Source organism: Haematobia irritans, chromosome 1, assembly GCF_050003625.1.
Source record: "Haematobia irritans isolate KBUSLIRL chromosome 1, ASM5000362v1, whole genome shotgun sequence".
Classification (NCBI taxonomy): Eukaryota; Metazoa; Arthropoda; class Insecta; order Diptera; family Muscidae; genus Haematobia; species Haematobia irritans.
In genome coordinates, this window is record NC_134397.1 from 97738174 (window position 1) to 97763545 (window position 25372).

General features: G+C 33.1%; 1 protein-coding gene across 1 annotated transcript in view; it reads left to right on the plus strand.

Annotated features, from left to right (window-relative positions):
* Nucleotides 1-25372, plus strand: part of Cpsf73 (cleavage and polyadenylation specificity factor 73) — a 150903-nt gene that overhangs the window by 80028 nt on the left and 45503 nt on the right. Inside the window, exon 5 of the mRNA XM_075291218.1 lies at nucleotides 4293-4554. Coding sequence (XP_075147333.1) covers nucleotides 4293-4554 — 262 coding nt within the window. The remainder of the gene's footprint in view (nucleotides 1-4292; nucleotides 4555-25372) is intronic.

A 25372-nucleotide genomic window follows, 5' to 3' on the forward strand; every position in this document is an offset into this window, starting at 1 on the left:
CAAATTTAGCTTTAAATATGTCTTAAATTTTTACTAACATTGTGTTTCGTGCCAAGGCGTTAGTCCATTTAAATTTAAAGTCTGGAGATTTTATAGAAGTGTGAAAAAATCGGTCCAAGTAGGTTCAGGTTTAAATATATAAACCTTTATATAGTTCCCAAAACATTTGAAAGATTTAAGATGGCAGCAAAAGTTATGCCAAAGTGGTGAAGGGTGTAATATAGTAGGCCCGCTGGACCCTAGACCGTCCTTACTTGTTTAACATAGAACTCACATATAAACCGATATTCCGATTTAGGCTAGGTTAAGTTAGTCTGGTTTCGCCAAAAGGTCTAGCATTTTTTTCAAATTTTAATATAGACTTACATTGATATAAGCTTACATGAGCGCATAGAATCCCCAATATTCATTCGATTTAATTAAAATTTGGATCGTAGGTTTATTTTGGGGCCACAAAATAAAATTAGTGGTTTATACATATGTTGGCAAATGTTGGTATCTGGTCATATTGTGACGGAGCCTTTATATGGACGTATTCCATAATTCAATTTATTGAACATAGGAGCCAATTGGCCTTAAATTTGAAATATAGAGTTCTTTGGCGTCGAAAGAGAAATTTAGAGCTCTTTTGTATACACACAACAGAATTACAAATGAGGGTTTTTAAAATGAGATTTAGTTCTATTACACGAAGTCGAGGCTGATGAAAAATGCTGAAATCGGAGTCGAGCAAACGTGGCCCTGCTTCAAACATAATAATTCTATAAACTAAAAGAAAGTTAAATTTGCTTTAATGAATTCGATGGTTCACTTTTTTGAGTGTAATGTATGGTAATATATATCTTTCGCCCGAGTTAGATTCATATGACCATGGTGGCCAAAGTTTTACTACAACATTTCTGAAATTTGGCACTGAGAGTACACTTAATATGTTAACAATGTTTGACAAATTTGGTCTAAATCTGTTCAGATTTAAATATAGCCCCCATATATATGTTGGATTGGAATTCTGACGGCTCATATTTACACCCAGAAAAAAGTGACCCCTCCTTTAAGTTAAAATGAACTCATTGTGAAGAAAGTTGAACTTCGTATAGCGCCAAAGACATTTTTTTTTGAACGATGTGATTTTCGTTGAAATTAGGTAGAATGAATTCCATATATTAGTTAAATTTTTCCTATATTTATGTACCCTTATACTACAGAATGAAAAAATTTAACAGAATTGAATTCATATATGAAATGATTTTATTGAACTTTTTTCATTCATTGGGACAAATCTTACAAACTTACACACAAAGAAAATTTCATTAAAAGTCAGCCAACGAAAAATGTTCATTGATATAACGAAACATTTGCATTAATACAATGAAAATATTCGTTAATAGTACGAAACGTTACGTTGATTTGCAGAAAATTCGTTATATTAACGAAAAACTTCGTTGTATTAACGAATTTGTTTCATTGGCTGACTTTTAACAACACGTTTCGTTAATATAACGAAACTTTTTCTACTAGTGTAGAACTGCTTACCTTCGGTTTTAAATACAATTTTATTTATTTATATAGGCAATTTTTTCTTCAATAAAATACACGTTATATTAATATATTAAATATATTTATTAAGAATCAACAGCATCGACTGGCCTTGAAATATTAGTTTATTATTCCACTATTTCCAATTTCTATGTAATGTCATCAACAAATATTTTATATATTTTATTTGTTATTTATTATATTATTTTACTATATTATTTTTTAACAATCCCTCCGTATACCATAACAAAAACAACCCACGCGCAAACATATCGATTACATCGATGACAGGTATCGATTACAGGTGGATAACAGAAATATAGGAAAATTTCCTATATTCTAACAAGTGTGTCTCCTTAAGTTTTAACAGGATTGAATACTTCTTAGTACGAATGAACGAAAATATTTTTTCTATGCCAAGTGTTATTCGTATGTATGATAAGCTTTCTATAATAAAGGAAGTCAGAATTATCATTTTATAAGAAATTTTACGAAATTTGAGGAAACTTGGTTTTAGTTCATATTTTGTTTATTTTTACAAATGCTTTGTTTTCAGTGAATAAAATTTTCTTGTTCAGTAGTAAATTCTTATACCCAGCGAAGAAAACAGTATTAGTAAAATTCCATTCCTTATTCTAGTTAATGAACTGTTCTTAACCGCTTTCAGTTTCGGATTTTTACTGAAGCAAGTAAATTTTATTATTTTAAACAAAAATTTAACTTAATGGAAATAAATTGGCTAAACTAAATTGATGAACATTTTTTCCTTTAGTTCCGTAGGCACTTTTTTCTGGGTGTAGATAAAGCCCACATATATATGTTCGTCCGATTTGATTATATTGTAGTCATACCCCACACACCGCAATTGTATACTTTCCACAAAAGATAAGATTAAGTTAAGCCTCATACTTCTGCAAATATCGCCCAATTTGGACAAATATTGTCCAAACCTCCACAATTAACCATCTACCTTTGCGATATTTGGCCCATTTCCTTGCAAAATCGCCACTGCAAAGTGGGAAAATTCATATGTATCACCCGATAAATAATACAAGCGATTTTGCTTAATTTGCTTAAATAGAAATATTCCCATATTTTGAATAGCATTTTGTTCGTTCCCGGACATTATCCGGTTCAAATTTTAACTAGAGATTTTGTAAAAATTAAAAATTTTGCCCAAATCGACTCAGAGCACCCAACAAATTTTAAAGGATGTGAGTTGGTATGTAGACGCAAAAAAAATATTCTTTCCTCCCAAACGAAATTTTAGACAAACAAAGACCGTTTCTCACTTGCTTTTCTGTTTGCTGTAAATAAATTCATTTGGAAGAAAAGTATATACTTTTCGTGTTAAACGTTTATTCCTTTCCAGGGCGTAAAAACAATTTCATAAAGACTAACTCAAAAAAAAAAAAAAAATAAAGACAATACTACTATATTACATTTTTACTATGAACTTGTAAAATGTGTTTTTATTAAAGACTTAAAGTCAGAAAAGAACAGTGCTTGTTATGTTATAAACGAATGGGCCGTGTTTTTGGTGCAAAAAATTGATTTTAATACAGATTTACATGCCCGATTCTTGAGCGCATAGAAGCATCCACAGTCATTCGATTTGACTAAAATTTGGATCGTAGGTTTATTTTGGAGCCACAACATAAAATTAGTGTGTTTTTGTCAGAGGACGAAAACAAACGAAACGATTGACGTACATATCATTCAAAGTCACAAATCTTTCAATTTTCGTGAATCGTTTTGTACGCAGATGAAAACAAAACAACAAACATTTCAAAGCTCAAGAGAACAAACAAAACGATTGCTTTCACACTCTTCGGATTTGCGGCGCCAAGTTGTTTCGTTCGGTAATTAATTGGGAATAAAACAAACGTTGGCAAACGATCATAACAATGGGACATAACCAAACATCCAAAAATAAATTGAACAAATAATAAAAAAAAAAATAACATTTGAGTTTTTTCTTATTGTAACGGCTTAATGAATAAGCAAACGTTTACGAAACGTTCGCATTGAATGTTTACTGTTTTGTTTTCTATGTTTTACGAAGCACCGGAATACTTTTCCGTTTTTGTTGAGTTTGTACTCACGAACAAAAACAATACAAAACCAAAGGCAAGTGCCGTTATCTTGAGTTTCATTTCGTTTTAGCTATGTGGATTGTACGAAACGAAACAAATGGAAACGTTTTGTTTTGTTTGTTTTCGTTCTCTGCTTTTTTGTAGATATTTTTTATATAGCACCCATATAGACCGATACCCGGATTTTAGTTCATAAGCTTCTTGAGTCGGAATTATTTTTTAAAATGTTGTGTTTGCTTTAAATACATATTGTTCGTATCTGCTTCTACATAGATTTATGTTACAATTTAATTTATTGGCCTTAAATTTTAAATATAGAAATGTTTTAAACTACTGAAATGCTAAGGTTTGTCGGTTGCAATTGGCGTCGAATGTGAAATTTAGAACTGTTTTGCAAACATAACTAATTAAAATAATTTATAGGGATATATTTTTGGTATCTTCTGCAATAGAATTATTAAAACGGGATTTAGTTAAATTACACGGAGTCGGATTCGAGGCTGATGAAAACTGCTGGAGTCAGCGTCGATGTCGAGCAAAATGGCCTAACTCCACAGCACTATGTTCTTAGTTTCAAATGGTTTATTTATACGTTAGTTATTAACGCTACGTAACATGATGATTCATAATTGTATATAAATAACTTTTATATCTCCATAGGTTTTAGTTCATGGCGAACAAAATGAAATGTCACGTCTTAAAATGGCCTTGCAACGTGAGTATGAAGCAGACCCAAACAACGATATCAAATTCTACAATCCACGCAATACGCATTCCATTGAGTTGTACTTTCGTGGAGAAAAAACTGCAAAAGTCATGGGATCCCTAGCTGCACAAACACCCGAAATTGGCAACAAACTTTCTGGAGTTTTAGTTAAACGAGACTTTAAATACCATCTGCTATCTGCGTCAGACTTGTCAAGTAAGAAAAAAAAAACAAATATTTTCACACATTTATTAAGTTTGTTGTAATATACATATGTATGACTATATTCGACCGAAAACAAATTATAAAAAGACTAATTTGAAAACGCAATACAGTTCATGCTTTCCCACTACTCTTGCACGACCATTCAAAATCCGATAGTTTGACATCATAATGAACACATAAGAACACATAAGAAACATGTTCAGATTTTTACATGAACAATAGAATTGGGAGCAAACAATAACAGAAAATAATAAGCTGAGTGTGTGACATGTTTTTGCATAAAACTTTCACGACAAAATTATGATTTATCGACCAGTTTAAGAATGTATTGCGACGCCATTAGTTATATATGAAAAATCATATTTTTAAGATGGCTAATTTTCCTCATCACACCGAAGACAGATTTGGGATCGATTTTTGGCCGAATTCGATTCGGGTTCTACTCTAAATCCAACACGTGTTTATACGTGTTTTCAAAGGATTAGGTTTGAGTTCAATTTCAAGTTTTTTTGAGAAAATCACGTTCGCAAAAAAGATTATCCTCAACAGTACAATTCAAAACATTAGGAAATTGGAAAACGTCGCTGCTAAACTGTACTGCAGGCGTCGGATATTACTAATAGCATCGAACTCGCAAAAGGTCCCGCATGTATGTTATCCTCTCCCATGGGCCTTTGGGATATTCCCATCTAAACCGGGCCAATAGGAACGCGCTAAACCTTTCATTTTTAGTAGACCTAAATGAGCTGTGTGTAAATCTTTGAATATGCGATTTCGAAGGCACGGGGTAATTACCACCCTGTGTGCCATAAGTAAACATCCACCCATTACTTTATAGTTCATTTCGGGAGAGTTATAGCCCAGTTTTTGTAAATTCATACCGGCTTCTAGGTGTTTGACAATTGTGCCCAAATGATCATCTGCTAATGTTTAATTTGCTATCTTCCGTGCCCTAATCGGTAATTACTGAATCTGTTTATGACATTATATTTAAACTTGATTGTGTCATTGCCCATATAATCCAGAGAATTAATAGAATTTGAAATAATCATTCTAGAGCAATAATCAGCATTGGTCTAAATATGACATCAAAATAAAATTTGATAAGTAGTCTGCATACTTTTCCACTACACTATGCATGAAGACATTTACATGCATATAGGACTTGAGGGAAGCGTGTAGCATGTAGGACAAAGTAAAATGTCGAGCATACCGATATAAAAAGAAATATTTTATTGCATACACAACCTGCTTATCCATTTGCGGATACTTCATTTCTGCAGGCTTTAATATCTAACTTGCGTATGTAATTGGTCGTTCTTTGCCATTTGCATTTTTATGCACAGCACCGTCCATAGCTATATCTAGAGGTAGCTTAAGGTCATATGGCGTTAATACCTCCGATGACATCAGTGAATTTTTTTTATATATTTGTACGTCATATTCGCTTCTTCTGTCCGCTCCAAGTTTTCTTTCAGTAACATATCCCTAAGTGGTTTACTACGCGTTGATAGCTTTTGAATAAAAGAGTTATTAAAATATGCCTTACCTAATGTAGAAAACCTAATTTTGAGTTAAAGAAATTGTGAGTATTTTTTAATTTAATTTAGTTAGGCTCCCCGATAAAAGAAGTGTAAAAAATGCTGGTCCATAATGTCCGTCCAAGCTTTAGTTGCATCAGCGAATGACTAGCTACAATTTTGAAAATTTTTAATTAATATGGAAATTGGCTCTAATAAGCCAAAATAATTTTATAAAATTCTTTTTAAACAGCAATTCACTTATACAAGATTTAAGTAGTTTTCCTTCCTTCCAGTTTCTGCAGAAATTTGTGAAAGGGTAATTATGAGCGAATTTGGCTTGGAGTCTCCAATAGAAATAACTCTATTCTCAAGTTTTTTAAACTCGTTAATAATTTTATGAACATTCCTGAGAATTGAAGCTTCTTCACAAATATCATCATCTTAGCTGCTTAGCTGTATGAAGTGAAGTATTTTGAGTTTGCGACGTTTGCTACTTTTTCTACATTTACGACGCGTATGTGGCGTTTACGACGTTTACAACATTGCGACAGTCGCAAACCTAAAAATGCTTCATATAGACCATGTCTGCAGTCGTTTAGTCTGTGTTCTTTTTTGCATAATACACATGGCTTTTGTCGTTGTAGCCGGCTTTGATCGGACGCATTCAATAAAACACGCTTTTTGGCGTATTTATTTATTTATTTATTCAGTCATCAATACAAAGGAAGTCACTAAAGGCATGTTATATATGTATTGTAGTAAGAAATCTATGTGTAGAATATATGAAACAAAAGCTTAAAAACTAAAGTATTTCAGATTATAAAGTAATAGATAAATGATCCCACTCAACTCTATTAAAATACTGCAAAATCCTCTTTCTATAAGATTCACATGAATATGAGAATGACCTAAGGTCATTAATAAGATGATTCCAAACACGAGAAACGTATTTCTTGTATACTATTTATAATCACGGCTACATCGTTAATCCATTTGCTGAAATCAATAATTGTCGGATATGGCTGAATTTTAATTGCTTCTCTTGCCAATTCTATCTTTTTGCTCATCGGTAATTTATGCACTAATTCTTCAAGCAGCGTTGGATTGGTGATCAGTGTTGCCAAAAGTAGGGGAAATTTCCTATATGTAGGTTTTTTTTCTAATGTTTAGCGTTTGTAGGGAGTAGGGGCCGACTTTTTCAAATACACCAAAATGTAGGGAATGTGTTTTGGTGGCCGTGGTGAAGGAAAAATAGTCAAATATGTCGTCGCAAATATTTAAATTCGAAGCTGGCAACGTATGATCTTCGACGATATATGGTAACATAATAATTCGTTAAAAAATACAAATAACTTCACCAATTTAAGAAGAAGAAAACAAATACATTATAGAGGAATGGTCTAAAATTTGGGTAAGTTTCCGTTTTTCTTGTACTATAATTTTGTGCTTACTTTATGTATTATCTAGGAAAATGTCTTTGAATTCATCTACGAGTATACTCAGAGTGATCACGTCGAGTATATTGCGAGAACAAAACTGCATAGAGTACTACATGTACAACATGCAGTTTAAGAAATAGAAAGAACAGTTATTCTCCATTCTATATGTTTTCGATTTGTTAAATAGAAGGGCTAACGTTAAGGTAAGTGTGTATGTATATCACACACTTACCTTAACGTTAACGTTAATATGTGACATACATACATATCTATGGTTAATTATAATGGAAAGTGTTGCTTTGTACATAACTGAACACTTGCTTGCGAATAAAGGAACAATAAAAATGTAAGTACTTGAGAAAAAGTACAACATGGATTCTCTTCACTTCACGTGGTACCACAAGTATTTCTCAGTTATGTGCGAAGCAAAACTTTCCATTATTATTAATCATAGATATGTATGTATGTCACATATTTCATATATGTATGCATGCCACACACTTACCTTAACGTTTACCGTTCTTTATAACAAACCGAAACATATATTATGGAGAGTAACTGTTTTTTTTGGTATTTCTGAAACTGCACGTGGTACATGGAGTACTCTATGAAGTTTTGTTCTCGCAACTTACTCGACGTGATCAATCTGAGTACATTTCAATAAGAGAGAAAGAGGAACATGTGTTTGTTGGTAGTGAAGACATCAGAGTAGCAACAAGAAGTTACTCGTGGCTTTTTGTGTTCATCAAAATTTGTACCAAGTGTTTTGCGACTCTCTCAAATAGATGCACTCAAGTAGCAAGTACACGTGTACTCTGCATTTACAAATGGAATTGTGCCAACCTCTAGTATATAACGTAAAATTAAATTTGTACTTTGTATTCAGTCATGTAAATAAGAATTAATATCAAAGCATATATAGTTCCTTAGAGGAATTGTGTGTTTTTTTAGATGCGTAGTTTCGCATTTGAATCTCATATAGTCTATGTTGTTGCATTGTAAAGGGTGATTCTTTTGAGGTTAGGATTTTCATGCATTAGTATTTGACAGATCACGTGGGATTTCAGACATGGTGTCAAAGAGAAAGATGCTCAGTATGCTTTGACATTTCATCATGAATAGACTTACTAACGAGCAACGCTTGCAAATCATTGAATTTTATTACCAAAATCAGTGTTCGGTTCGAAATGTGTTTATCGACAAATTTTGTTCAGCGATGAGGCTCATTTCTGGTTGAATGGCTACGTAAATAAGCAAAATTGCCGCATTTGGAGTGAAGAGCAACCAGAAGCCGTTCAAGAACTGCCCATGCATCCCGAAAAATGCACTGTTTGGTGTGGTTTGTACGCTGGTGGAATCATTGGACCGTATTTTTTCAAAGATGCTGTTGGACGCAACGTTACGGTGAATGGCGATCGCTATCGTTCGATGCTAACAAACTTTTTGTTGCCAAAAATGGAAGAACTGAACTTGGTTGACATGTGGTTTCAACAAGATGGCGCTACATGCCACACAGCTCGCGATTCTATGGCCATTTTGAGGGAAAACTTCGGAGAACAATTCATCTCAAGAAATGGACCGGTAAGTTGGCCACCAAGATCATGCGATTTGACGCCTTTAGACTATTTTTTGTGGGGCTACGTCAAGTCTAAAGTCTACAGAAATAAGCCAGCAACTATTCCAGCTTTGGAAGACAACATTTCCGAAGAAATTCGGGCTATTCCGGCCGAAATGCTCGAAAAAGTTGCCCAAAATTGGACTTTCCGAATGGACCACCTAAGACGCAGCCGCGGTCAACATTTAAATGAAATTATCTTCAAAAAGTAAATGTCATGGACCAATCTAACGTTTCAAATAAAGAACCGATGAGATTTTGCAAATTTTATGCGTTTTTTTTAAAAAAAAAGTTATCAAGCTCTTAACAAATCACCCTTTATATACACGCTCACAAAAAATCGCTTCTGTAACATATACTCCCAAACATATTTTGCTTCAAGCATATACATTTTTGGGTATTGCCCAAACATTTATATGTTTGATCTCTTCCAATATATAATATGTTTGAAAGCATATTGGTCTAAACAATATATGTTTGGGTAGTCTAAGTTCCACACATTTTGTATTTTTGCATCCAAATTCAATAATGTTGTCTTCCAAAAACAATATGTTATTATGTGAACATATAATATGTTTGGAAGCATTTTGCACCCAAAAATATTATATGCTTAAAAAAAATTCTCCCAAACAATATTGTGCTCAAAATTTTATTTATTTATTTATATATTTACAATCATAATGAATTATGAAAATAAACAGGTAATATAGGTGCTAACAACATAGGTTTTCGACCTGAATGCTCAAAATTTTGTTTCTGCCAAATTGTATATTCCCCCACATCTTTCTCACTTCCACGAGATTTTTTAGTTCTTAGCACCTTTTTCTGTAATACAAACATTGTAGAAGAAATTATTCAATTGTATGATTTTTTTTATTTTAATTTTACCTTTTGCCGGACGGGGATTCGAACAGCGGACCACACAGTTTGTAAGGATCAAAGAAGTAGCTGATCAATTGCCCAAGGAAAAATAAAATGTTAATTTTGTAATAACAAGCAACAACCACCAACTTAATTCAATATCGCTCCCTGTTAAATAGCGCTCCAAGCTACTAAACACATATATGTTTATAGGCTATTTCTAAATTAATATATGTTTGCATCCAAGCATATTATATTTAAAAACATTTTATGTCCCAAACATAATATGTTCTAACATATTAACATATATGTCCCAAACATGTTATGCTAGTTTATGAACATTATATGCTTGCACTCAAAAATATTGTGTTTAAAAATTTGTGTTCCAAACATATAATGTTTATAGCCAAACATATGAAAAACAGTCTTTTTCATCCGTGTATGATCTTAGAATACATATAGAACTTAGGAGGGTGCGTGATAATTTGTTGCGTTCTTTGGTTCGAACATCAGTTACTGTAGAAAAAATTCTTTCTGCATTTGCATTTGCATGAGGTAACGATAATATTGCTATGGCCAATTTTGATAGATTTGGAAACATACATTTTCCATTGAAATCTTTTAATTCAATTATTTTTGTCCAAAACTCAACAATGTCCATAGCTTCGAAATCTTTAATTTCATTCTGTGTAAAATTGTATTCTAATGTAATAAACTCCTGCATTGTATCATTAATATTTATTTTGTATTTTGAGCAAAGCAAATCAAACTTGTACTTTTTGCTGTTTTCAGAAAATGCAGCCATTGGATTCAGAAATTCAATTTCATTAAAAATAGAGTCTTCTTTAAGAGGAAGACGTTTTTGTATTCTCCAAAGCCGTCAAACAAAATTGAAGGCAATCTGTTTTAATCTTTTTGGCCGTATCTTCAGGTAATTTTTTTAAAAATTCCTCACATTCTGGTCCAAGAAAAACATCTACGATTTGAACAGATATATGCGGAGATCTAACGACACAATCAATCAAGACGTATTGGCTCGTGATATTACAAACAATAATCTGTATTGTAAATTATGTTCATAACTAAGCATAATTGCCCCAAAAACAATTTGTATAAAGGAAAAAAAAACAAAAACAGTTTAGTAACAAAATTAAACGAACTCTCGAAAATGACCATGTGTATGCACATCAAGACAAAATGAAAAAGAGAAAAACAAAAACTGATATGCCCACGACAAGTGGGGCGCACAATAATAACTATTACGCTCCCCTACAAACTGTAGATGATGATGATGAAATAGAAATGACAAATGAATCTAAAGTGTATATTCCACCCCTTACAATATTAAAGTGTAAAATTGAAGAAATACACGAAATTTCCAAGATTGCTAATGTAACAAACTACGCAATTCGGAAAACTTCTATTGGAATTAAATTCTTTTCCTACACAAAGAATGATTTTGATATGGTGTGTAAAATACTCGATGATAAGTACGAATTTTTCACTCATGCCACTAAGGACGATAAACCCTACAAGGCTCTTTCATTTGGCTTGGATTCCCAAGATCCCATGATTATTAAAAGAAAATTAATTGCCAAAAATCTGGAATTTATGGAAGTTAAAAATTGTACATAAAAAGACAAGATATGAGTCTCTCGTCATTTATGTAGTATATTTCAAACAAAAAACAATAACTATGAGAGAATTGCGACAAAACCACTCACACGCTCACAAAAAATCGCTTCTGTAACATATACACGATATCAAATTCTACAATCCACGCAATACGCATTCCATTGAGTTGTACTTTCGTGGAGAAAAAACTGCAAAAGTCATGGGATCCCTAGCTGCACAAACACCCGAAATTGGCAACAAACTTTCTGGAGTTTTAGTTAAACGAGACTTTAAATACCATCTGCTATCTGCGTCAGACTTGTCAAGTAAGAAAAAAAAACAAATATTTTCACACATTTATTAAGTTTGTTGTAATATACATATGTATGACTATATTCGACCGAAAACAAATTATAAAAAGACTAATTTGAAAACGCAATACAGTTCATGCTTTCCCACTACTCTTGCACGACCATTCAAAATCCGATAGTTTGACATCATAATGAACACATAAGAAACATGTTCAGATTTTTACATGAACAATAGAATTGGGAGCAAACAATAACAGAAAATAATAAGCTGAGTGTGTGACATGTTTTTGCATAAAACTTTCACGACAAAATTATGATTTATCGACCAGTTTAAGAATGTATTGCGACGCCATTAGTTATATATGAAAAATCATATTTTTAAGATGGCTAATTTTCCTCATCACACCGAAGACAGATTTGGGATCGATTTTTGGCCGAATTCGATTCGGGTTCTACTCTAAATCCAACACGTGTTTATACGTGTTTTCAAAGGATTAGGTTTGAGTTCAATTTCAAGTTTTTTTGAGAAAATCACGTTCGCAAAAAAGATTATCCTCAACAGTACAATTCAAAACATTAGGAAATTGGAAAACGTCGCTGCTAAACTGTACTGCAGGCGTCGGATATTACTAATAGCATCGAACTCGCAAAAGGTCCCGCATGTATGTTATCCTCTCCCATGGGCCTTTGGGATATTCCCATCTAAACCGGGCCAATAGGAACGCGCTAAACCTTTCATTTTTAGTAGACCTAAATGAGCTGTGTGTAAATCTTTGAATATGCGATTTCGAAGGCACGGGGTAATTACCACCCTGTGTGCCATAAGTAAACATCCACCCATTACTTTATAGTTCATTTCGGGAGAGTTATAGCCCAGTTTTTGTAAATTCATACCGGCTTCTAGGTGTTTGACAATTGTGCCCAAATGATCATCTGCTAATGTTTAATTTGCTATCTTCCGTGCCCTAATCGGTAATTACTGAATCTGTTTATGACATTATATTTAAACTTGATTGTGTCATTGCCCATATAATCCAGAGAATTAATAGAATTTGAAATAATCATTCTAGAGCAATAATCAGCATTGGTCTAAATATGACATCAAAATAAAATTTGATAAGTAGTCTGCATACTTTTCCACTACACTATGCATGAAGACATTTACATGCATATAGGACTTGAGGGAAGCGTGTAGCATGTAGGACAAAGTAAAATGTCGAGCATACCGATATAAAAAGAAATATTTTATTGCATACACAACCTGCTTATCCATTTGCGGATACTTCATTTCTGCAGGCTTTAATATCTAACTTGCGTATGTAATTGGTCGTTCTTTGCCATTTGCATTTTTATGCACAGCACCGTCCATAGCTATATCTAGAGGTAGCTTAAGGTCATATGGCGTTAATACCTCCGATGACATCAGTGAATTTTTTTTATATATTTGTACGTCATATTCGCTTCTTCTGTCCGCTCCAAGTTTTCTTTCAGTAACATATCCCTAAGTGGTTTACTACGCGTTGATAGCTTTTGAATAAAAGAGTTATTAAAATATGCCTTACCTAATGTAGAAAACCTAATTTTGAGTTAAAGAAATTGTGAGTATTTTTTAATTTAATTTAGTTAGGCTCCCCGATAAAAGAAGTGTAAAAAATGCTGGTCCATAATGTCCGTCCAAGCTTTAGTTGCATCAGCGAATGACTAGCTACAATTTTGAAAATTTTTAATTAATATGGAAATTGGCTCTAATAAGCCAAAATAATTTTATAAAATTCTTTTTAAACAGCAATTCACTTATACAAGATTTAAGTAGTTTTCCTTCCTTCCAGTTTCTGCAGAAATTTGTGAAAGGGTAATTATGAGCGAATTTGGCTTGGAGTCTCCAATAGAAATAACTCTATTCTCAAGTTTTTTAAACTCGTTAATAATTTTATGAACATTCCTGAGAATTGAAGCTTCTTCACAAATATCATCATCTTAGCTGCTTAGCGGTATGAAGTGAAGTATTTTGAGTTTGCGACGTTTGCTACTTTTTCTACATTTACGACGCGTATGTGGCGTTTACGACGTTTACAACATTGCGACAGTCGCAAACCTAAAAATGCTTCATATAGACCATGTCTGCAGTCGTTTAGTCTGTGTTCTTTTTTGCATAATACACATGGCTTTTGTCGTTGTAGCCGGCTTTGATCGGACGCATTCAATAAAACACGCTTTTTGGCGTATTTATTTATTTATTTATTCAGTCATCAATACAAAGGAAGTCACTAAAGGCATGTTATATATGTATTGTAGTAAGAAATCTATGTGTAGAATATATGAAACAAAAGCTTAAAAACTAAAGTATTTCAGATTATAAAGTAATAGATAAATGATCCCACTCAACTCTATTAAAATACTGCAAAATCCTCTTTCTATAAGATTCACATGAATATGAGAATGACCTAAGGTCATTAATAAGATGATTCCAAACACGAGAAACGTATTTCTTGTATACTATTTATAATCACGGCTACATCGTTAATCCATTTGCTGAAATCAATAATTGTCGGATATGGCTGAATTTTAATTGCTTCTCTTGCCAATTCTATCTTTTTGCTCATCGGTAATTTATGCACTAATTCTTCAAGCAGCGTTGGATTGGTGATCAGTGTTGCCAAAAGTAGGGGAAATTTCCTATATGTAGGTTTTTTTTCTAATGTTTAGCGTTTGTAGGGAGTAGGGGCCGACTTTTTCAAATACACCAAAATGTAGGGAATGTGTTTTGGTGGCCGTGGTGAAGGAAAAATAGTCAAATATGTCGTCGCAAATATTTAAATTCGAAGCTGGCAACGTATGATCTTCGACGATATATGGTAACATAATAATTCGTTAAAAAATACAAATAACTTCACCAATTTAAGAAGAAGAAAACAAATACATTATAGAGGAATGGTCTAAAATTTGGGTAAGTTTCCGTTTTTCTTGTACTATAATTTTGTGCTTACTTTATGTATTATCTAGGAAAATGTCTTTGAATTCATCTACGAGTATACTCAGAGTGATCACGTCGAGTATATTGCGAGAACAAAACTGCATAGAGTACTACATGTACAACATGCAGTTTAAGAAATAGAAAGAACAGTTATTCTCCATTCTATATGTTTTCGATTTGTTAAATAGAAGGGCTAACGTTAAGGTAAGTGTGTATGTATATCACACACTTACCTTAACGTTAACGTTAATATGTGACATACATACGTATCTATGGTTAATTATAATGGAAAGTGTTGCTTTGTACATAACTGAACACTTGCTTGCGAATAAAGGAACAATAAAAATGTAAGTACTTGAGAAAAAGTACAACATGGATTCTCTTCACTTCACGTGGTACCACAAGTATTTCTCAGTTATGTGCGAAGCAAAACTTTCCATTATTATTAATCATAGATATGTATGTATGTCACATATTTCATATATGTATGCATGCCACACACTTACCTTAACGTTTACCGTTCTTTATAACAAACCGAAACATATATTATGGAGAGTAACTGTTTTTTTTGGTATTTCTGAAACTGCACGTGGTACATGGAGTACTCTATGAAGTTTTGTTCTCGCAACTTACTCGACGTGATCAATCTGAGTACATTTCAATAAGAGAGAAAGAGGAACATGTGTTTGTTGGTAGTGAAGACATCAGAGTAGCAACAAGAAGTTACTCGTGGCTTTTTGTGTTCATCAAAATTTGCACCAAGTGTTTTGCGACTCTCTCAAATAGATGTACTCAAGTAGCAAGTACACGTGTACTCTGCATTTACAAATGGAATTGTGCCAACCTCTAGTATATAACGTAAAATTAAATTTGTACTTTGTATTCAGTCATGTAAATAAGAATTAATATCAAAGCATATATAGTTCCTTAGAGGAATTGTGTGTTTTTTTAGATGCGTAGTTTCGCATTTGAATCTCATATAGTCTATGTTGTTGCATTGTAAAGGGTGATTCTGTTGAGGTTAGGATTTTCATGCATTAGTATTTGACACATCACGTGGGATTTCAGACATGGTGTCAAAGAGAAAGATGCTCAGTATGCTTTGACATTTCATCATGAATAGACTTACTAACGAGCAACGCTTGCAAATCATTGAATTTTATTACCAAAATCAGTGTTCGGTTCGAAATGTGTTTATCGACAAATTTTGTTCAGCGATGAGGCTCATTTCTGGTTGAATGGCTACGTAAATAAGCAAAATTGCCGCATTTGGAGTGAAGAGCAACCAGAAGCCGTTCAAGAACTGCCCATGCATCCCGAAAAATGCACTGTTTGGTGTGGTTTGTACGCTGGTGGAATCATTGGACCGTATTTTTTCAAAGATGCTGTTGGACGCAACGTTACGGTGAATGGCGATCGCTATCGTTCGATGCTAACAAACTTTTTGTTGCCAAAAATGGAAGAACTGAACTTGGTTGACATGTGGTTTCAACAAGATGGCGCTACATGCCACACAGCTCGCGATTCTATGGCCATTTTGAGGGAAAACTTCGGAGAACAATTCATCTCAAGAAATGGACCGGTAAGTTGGCCACCAAGATCATGCGATTTGACGCCTTTAGACTATTTTTTGTGGGGCTACGTCAAGTCTAAAGTCTACAGAAATAAGCCAGCAACTATTCCAGCTTTGGAAGACAACATTTCCGAAGAAATTCGGGCTATTCCGGCCGAAATGCTCGAAAAAGTTGCCCAAAATTGGACTTTCCGAATGGACCACCTAAGACGCAGCCGCGGTCAACATTTAAATGAAATTATCTTCAAAAAGTAAATGTCATGGACCAATCTAACGTTTCAAATAAAGAACCGATGAGATTTTGCAAATTTTATGCGTTTTTTTTAAAAAAAAGTTATCAAGCTCTTAACAAATCACCCTTTATATACACGCTCACAAAAAATCGCTTCTGTAACATATACTCCCAAACATATTTTGCTTCAAGCATATACATTTTTGGGTATTGCCCAAACATTTATATGTTTGATCTCTTCCAATATATAATATGTTTGAAAGCATATTGGTCTAAACAATATATGTTTGGGTAGTCTAAGTTCCACACATTTTGTATTTTTGCATCCAAATTCAATAATGTTGTCTTCCAAAAAACAATATGTTATTATGTGAACATATAATATGTTTGGAAGCATTTTGCACCCAAAAATATTATATGCTTAAAAAAAATTCTCCCAAACAATATTGTGCTCAAAATTTTATTTATTTATTTATATATTTACAATCATAATGAATTATGAAAATAAACAGGTAATATAGGTGCTAACAACATAGGTTTTCGACCTGAATGCTCAAAATTTTGTTTCTGCCAAATTGTATATTCCCCCACATCTTTCTCACTTCCACGAGATTTTTTAGTTCTTAGCACCTTTTTCTGTAATACAAACATTGTAGAAGAAATTATTCAATTGTATGATTTTTTTTATTTTAATTTTACCTTTTGCCGGACGGGGATTCGAACAGCGGACCACACAGTTTGTAAGGATCAAAGAAGTAGCTGATCAATTGCCCAAGGAAAAATAAAATGTTAATTTTGTAATAACAAGCAACAACCACCAACTTAATTCAATATCGCTCCCTGTTAAATAGCGCTCCAAGCTACTAAACACATATATGTTTATAGGCTATTTCTAAATTAATATATGTTTGCATCCAAGCATATTATATTTAAAAACATTTTATGTCCCAAACATAATATGTTCTAACATATTAACATATATGTCCCAAACATGTTATGCTAGTTTATGAACATTATATGCTTGCACTCAAAAATATTGTGTTTAAAAATTTGTGTTCCAAACATATAATGTTTATAGCCAAACATATGAAAAACAGTCTTTTTCATCCGTGTATGATCTTAGAATACATATAGAACTTAGGAGGGTGCGTGATAATTTGTTGCGTTCTTTGGTTCGAACATCAGTTACTGTAGAAAAAATTCTTTCTGCATTTGCATTTGCATGAGGTAACGATAATATTGCTATGGCCAATTTTGATAGATTTGGAAACATACATTTTCCATTGAAATCTTTTAATTCAATTATTTTTGTCCAAAACTCAACAATGTCCATAGCTTCGAAATCTTTAATTTCATTCTGTGTAAAATTGTATTCTAATGTAATAAACTCCTGCATTGTATCATTAATATTTATTTTGTATTTTGAGCAAAGCAAATCAAACTTGTACTTTTTGCTGTTTTCAGAAAATGCAGCCATTGGATTCAGAAATTCAATTTCATTAAAAATAGAGTCTTCTTTAAGAGGAAGACGTTTTTGTATTCTCCAAAGCCGTCAAACAAAATTGAAGGCAATCTGTTTTAATCTTTTTGGCCGTATCTTCAGGTAATTTTTTTAAAAATTCCTCACATTCTGGTCCAAGAAAAACATCTACGATTTGAACAGATATATGCGGAGATCTAACGACACAATCAATCAAGACGTATTGGCTCGTGATATTACAAACAATAATCTGTATTGTAAATTATGTTCATAACTAAGCATAATTGCCCCAAAAACAATTTGTATAAAGGAAAAAAAAACAAAAACAGTTTAGTAACAAAATTAAACGAACTCTCGAAAATGACCATGTGTATGCACATCAAGACAAAATGAAAAAGAGAAAAACAAAAACTGATATGCCCACGACAAGTGGGGCGCACAATAATAACTATTACGCTCCCCTACAAACTGTAGATGATGATGATGAAATAGAAATGACAAATGAATCTAAAGTGTATATTCCACCCCTTACAATATTAAAGTGTAAAATTGAAGAAATACACGAAATTTCCAAGATTGCTAATGTAACAAACTACGCAATTCGGAAAACTTCTATTGGAATTAAATTCTTTTCCTACACAAAGAATGATTTTGATATGGTGTGTAAAATACTCGATGATAAGTACGAATTTTTCACTCATGCCACTAAGGACGATAAACCCTACAAGGCTCTTTCATTTGGCTTGGATTCCCAAGATCCCATGATTATTAAAAGAAAATTAATTGCCAAAAATCTGGAATTTATGGAAGTTAAAAATTGTACATAAAAAGACAAGATATGAGTCTCTCGTCATTTATGTAGTATATTTCAAACAAAAAACAATAACTATGAGAGAATTGCGACAAAACCACTCACACGCTCACAAAAAATCGCTTCTGTAACATATACTCCCAAACATATTTTGCTTCAAGCATATACATTTTTGGGTATTGCCCAAACATTTATATGTTTGATCTCTTCCAATATATAATATGTTTGAAAGCATATTGGTCTAAACAATATATGTTTGGGTGGTCTAAGTTCCAAACATTTTGTATTTTTGCATCCAAATTCAATAATGTTGTCTTCCAAAAAACAATATGTTATTATGTGAACATATAATATGTTTGGAAGCATTTTGCACCCAAAAATATTATACGCTTAAAAAACATTCTCCCAAACAATATTGTGCTCAAAATTTTATTTATTTATTTATATATTTACAATCATAATGAATTATGAAAATAAACAGGTAATATAGGTGCTAACAACATAGGTTTTCGACCTGAATGCTCAAAATTTTGTTTCTGCCCAATTGTATATTCCCCCACATCTTTCTTACTTCCACGAGATTTTTTAGTTCTTAGCACCTTTTTCTGTAATACAAACATTGTAGAAGAAATTATTCAATTGTATGATTTTTTTATTTTAATTTTACCTTTTGCCGGACGGGGATTCGAACAGCGGACCACACAGTTTGTAAGGATCAAAGAAGTAGCTGATAAATTGCCCAAGGAAAAATAAAATGTTAATTTTGTAATAACAAGCAACAACCACCAACTTAATTCAATATCGCTCCCTGTTAAATAGCGCTCCAAGCTACTAAACACATATATGTTTATAGGCTATTTCTAATATATGTTTGCATCCAAGCATATTATATTTACAAACATTTTATGTCCCAAACATAATATGTTCTAACATATTAACCTATATGTCCCAAACATGTTATGCTAGTTTATGAACATTATATGCTTGCACTCAATAATATTGTGTTTAAAAATGTGTGTTCCAAACATATAATGTTTATAGCCAAACATATGAAAAACAGTCTTTTTCATCCGTGCAGTTATTGAAAGTCAAACGGGATTTTTAAACCTCAAACAAAAATCATATAACACAGTGTCACAATTCCCAAATGTATGGACATGGCTCAAGTCACTGCAAAGTAAAAACTTTCTGCGCTAACTGTGCTGGTAATCATAAAACATCGGAGTGTAATGAGAGTTTGATAAAATGTGCCAATTGCAACGGTCCTCATAAATCCACCGACGATAACTGCCCTAGTAAATCACATTACTTATCGCGTAAGCAGAGAAACAAGCATAGCCAGAGCGTGCACTCTCCCAATGTCATAAATAACAACACCAACTTTCCTAATGCTCTTCACCAAAACTCACGAGGAACGATTGGAATCTAGCCACGTCAAGGGAACAATAATCAATACAACAACAACAATACTGGGTTCACTTCTAATGCAATGCCTAACTCAGGAGAGTTATTTTCAATGCAACAATTGCAAGCACTTACAATGGAATTAAGAAATTGTAGAAACAAATTTGAACAGTTCGAAGTTATTACAACACTTGCATGTAAATTTTTGTCATAATGATGAACACGCTAAATATTGTTACTTGGAACGCAAGAGGCGTCAAATCCAAAAGTATTGAATTATTCCAGTTTTTAATTAGAAATAATGTTCATATTTGCTTATTGTCAGAGACTTGGCTTAAGTCTAACATACCATTCGGACATTCTGATTTTATTACATATAGGAACGATAAAGAACTAAAGGGAGGCGGTGGAGTAGCGTTAATAGTTAGAAAACACATCTCTCATTCATTATTACCAATAGTAGACACGTCATTAATAGAAAATATTGATATTAGAATCATGGATGATTCTGGCACTATAGATATATATTCCTGTTATTTCCCAGGCGGTCGAGTTGGTAATAATGGCATTCGTAAACAAAGTTTTATGTCAGATATTCATAAACTGAGTCGAAGTGCAAGATATATTCTTGGGGGTGACTTCAATAGTAGACACCAGTCATGGGGCTGTTCGCGAGCTAACTGCTGGGGTAACATTTTATACAAGAAGCAGAACTCCTATAATTTGAATTTCATATATGTGGGATTGTGATCTTTACGTCAACGACCATTTAGGTAAGCTTACGCCAATGTGGTAGCGCCGATAGAAAATGAGTGGCACCAACGACGTTCTACCACAAGAGAGTGAGAGTAGAGAAAGAAGTTGAAGTTAAAAGACACAAGACGTACGCGAGTTTAATATTAATTTTATTTTGTTACAATTACATTGAATTATTATTTTAAGTTTAACTTTTATATAATTAATAATCTATAATAAACAATTGATCTACTTATTTTCAAATTTAAATAAAGACGTGTTTTTATTGCGAAAGGGCATCCCATAAATTTGGTGACAGAAGTGAAATAATAAAAGAGCCTACAAAGTGAAATAATACTGTGTTCACAACAAAAATTATGTTAAACGAAAGACATGAACTAAAATAATCTCACAGAAATACATTCAAGCAACACAGAACATAATTTTGTGCCTGGCTTTTTGTTAAAGTGAAATTACAAAGATGATGCGAACGTTGATGAAGATGATGACGACGTCGATGACGATGATATTGGTGCAAGCAAAGGCGAAGCTGCAGCCAATAATGACGATGGTAATGATAGTCAAATCTAGAAGCCAGCAAAGACGAAACAAAATCAAAAACGAAGAAGACGATCGTTGTTTGTCTTTACTGAGGACGCATCCTATGCCAGCAACGAAAGAGTTCAAAGTGATGACGAAATAAGTTCAGTGGCAGCATCATCAAAATCTGTGTTTAAAGAAGGAAACAATGACGAATATAACAACGACGCATATGCCAAAATGCCACGATTTGTTATGTCATTCAGAGATGTGGAGGATTCAATTAGAAGGTTTAATGGCGACAACAGCATACCCGTGGAAAATTGGATTGCCGAATTTGAAGAAATGGCTGCAGTGATGCATTGGGATCAATTCCAGAAATTTGTGTTTGCAAAGAAATCATTAGGGCATAACAACTTTTGGTAAGCTCAAAATGTGTTTGTTAAATGAGTTTAGTAGTGTCGTGAATAGCGCACAATTACATAGAATATTGAATACTACACATATGAAAAAAGACGAAGGCGTGAGAGAATATTATTATCGTATGAGAGACATTGCCTCTCGTGCAAATATCGAAGATGCTTCGCTAATACAATATGTAATTGATGGTATTAATGATTTAAATATGAATAAATCTATGTTGTACGGAGCTACAAATTTAAAAGATTTTAAAGTTAAATTAGAAAATTACGAAATGTTCCGAATTAAAGCCAATAAAGATTTTAAGAGTAAAGATAAAATCAAATTTTCAAAACCAGAAGAAAAACTAAAACCAGAAATGAAGAAAGTCATTAAATGTTTTAATTGTGGAGGTAATGGCCACAAAGCATCCGATTGCGAGAATAAATCAAAAAGTATGAAATGTTTTAAGTGTAACAATTTTGGACATAAAGCAACGGATTGTGACCATTACGCCCACAAAGAAAATTCGAAAGCTAATGTACGAAATATAATTGTAAATGATGGTTTAATGAATAATAAAATTCAAATTGGAAATGAAAATTTTATGTCACTGATTGATACTGGTAAATACAATTTAGTTTCGTGAAATGTTTGTAAACGTCTTGGTGTGTCTAATCTACGTAAATCTAATTTGTCTTTTGTTGGATTTGGTCCGAATGTGGCCGTAGTGGTATAAAGTCGATTGGTGAATTTGACAGGACTATACAAATAGACGATGAGGAATTTGACGTGAAATTTCAGGTTGTACCAGACGATTGCATTGACATAGACGTAATACTAGGTGAGGATTTCTGCCGGTTGTGTCGGATTACCATATCTAAGGATGGGTTACATATTGTTAAATTCGATATCGGACAGGACGATGACATAACACCGATTATGAGAATTAGAACTGGAGATGACGATGAAATTGATATAGACCAGAATGTTGATTCTGAGGCCGCGAATGAGGTACTTGATATCGTTAACGATTATTGACCTGTTGATATCTGTAGGAAGTCTACAGGTATTGAGATGCGAATTATATTACGTTACGAAACTCCTATCTATTCTCGTCCTAGGAGATTACCTTTGAGTGAACGACATTTTGTAGATGATCAGATCGAACGGTGGTTGAAGGAGGATATAATAGAGGAGTCAGATTCAGATTTCACTAGCCCTATCTTGATTGTGGGAAAGAAGGATGGTACCTGTAGATTATGTGTAGATTACAGGCGTGTCAATAGAGTAATAATTAGAGACTGTTTTCCTCATAGAGGACCAACTAGATCGTTTGCAAGATGCTGGGGTATTTTGTACTTTGGACTTGGAGAATGCTTTTTTCATGTATCCGTTGCAGAAGATAGTAGGAAGTACACGTCATTCGTTACACACAGTGGTCAGTACCAGTTCAAAAGAATTCCATTTGGACTATGCAATTCTCCGAGTGTATTTCAGCGATATATAAATTCTATTTTTCGGGATTTTTTGAGGAAGGGTATCGCTTCTACGTATATTGACGATATTGTAATTCCAGCCGTCGACGATAAGAGTGCTGTTGAAAACCTACGACTTGCTGTGGAGAGATGCCGCGAGTTTGGGCTCCGAATTAAATTCAAGAAATGCCAGTTTTTGAAGAGAAAGATACTATACTTGGGTCATGAGATAGGTGGTCAGAACACAGATAAAAATAAGTTTGAGAACCAATAACTTTTGTTGGAAAACCAATAACAAAATTTGTTAATTTTCCTGCAACAAACTAATTTGTACTTTTAATAACCATTATTACAAAAAAGTTGTTAGCAATCGTTACCATCAGAAGGCAACAAATAATTTGTGTTCTCAATAACATAATTTGTAAGTAATTTGTTGAGCATCCAACAGTTCAAAATATTTGTTGTTGAACGTTACTTTTAATCCTCAACAAATATTTTTGAATTTGAACGAAAAAATTTGTATGTGGTTTGTTGCAGTCTATCAATGACCTGTAACAAATTTATTGGTGTATTGACAAAAAATTAAATTGAAATTGACAGAATTATTGCACCAAAATTGCAAAATTGCCGGAACAATTTTGGAGATATTTTGTTAAGTACACACAGAGAATGAATATGACAAAATGCTATTTTTGGACGGGGAACATGTAACATTTTTGTGTCGAAAATCCTATACTCAGTTTTGTAAATGTATGACGATTTTAAATTTGAGTAGTCCAGGGTCTAGCAAGCATTTTGACAACTTTTGGCCCAGTGATATATATTCTAGTTAATTAGAATTGTAATAACTCTAATCCCGATATTAATACGGTTTTATTAATTATCTCATACAACAAACACATTTAACTACCAAATTTAAAAAATATAAATTTTTTACAGGCATTTATAAATGCTTTTCTGTATTCTCTGACGAATGAGCTCTTTGCTTGCTATCATACACGTGCATGTGCTCATACTCATTTTGTTCTAACGGTATTCTTCGCATACTTTTTTTAGCTTTCGTACATGTTTTCAACGATGTGCGCGTCACCAGTCTTGTATTTTTGTTTTTGTTTTCATATCGATAGCAGTCAACTAATTTCGCAACAAAACAATTTGTTGAAAATTCAGAATATTTCTATTATTTCCTCTGTCAAGCATCTACAAACACATTTCAACAACAAATGTCTCATATTCAATAGACAAATTTGTTGAGCATCAGCAGATTTTACATACAAATAAAGTTGTTAATATTTATTTGCAGTTATTTTTTTGTGTGAAGATTATGCCATCCGCAGCAAAGGCAGAAGCTCTATTGAAGTTTAGGATACCTCAGAGCTTGAGACAGTTGGAAAGCTTTTTAGGATTGGCGAGTTATTTCCGTAAATTTATTCGTAATTTTTCGGTGATAGCAAAACCATTAAGTGACTTGAGAAAGCAGGGAGCTAAATTCGAATTTGGGCAACCACAACTTCGCGCATTTAATGAATTGAAGTCCATTATGTGTGAGGGACCCGTTCTGAGAATCTTTAACGACACTTATGAAACTAATGCAGAGATGTCCAGAAGATTGCCAACTGCATCCAGTCTATTATTTCAGTCGTAAAACCTCAGATGTATAACGTAGATATTGTAGCTATGAGTTAGAAATTCTAGCTGTCGTTGAAGCTGTGTCGAAATTTAGGATTTATCTGTTAGGTAGACATTTTAAATTAGTTACGGACTGCAATGCATTTGTGAAGACAACGGATAGAAAGGATTTAAGTGCTAGGGTAGCGAGA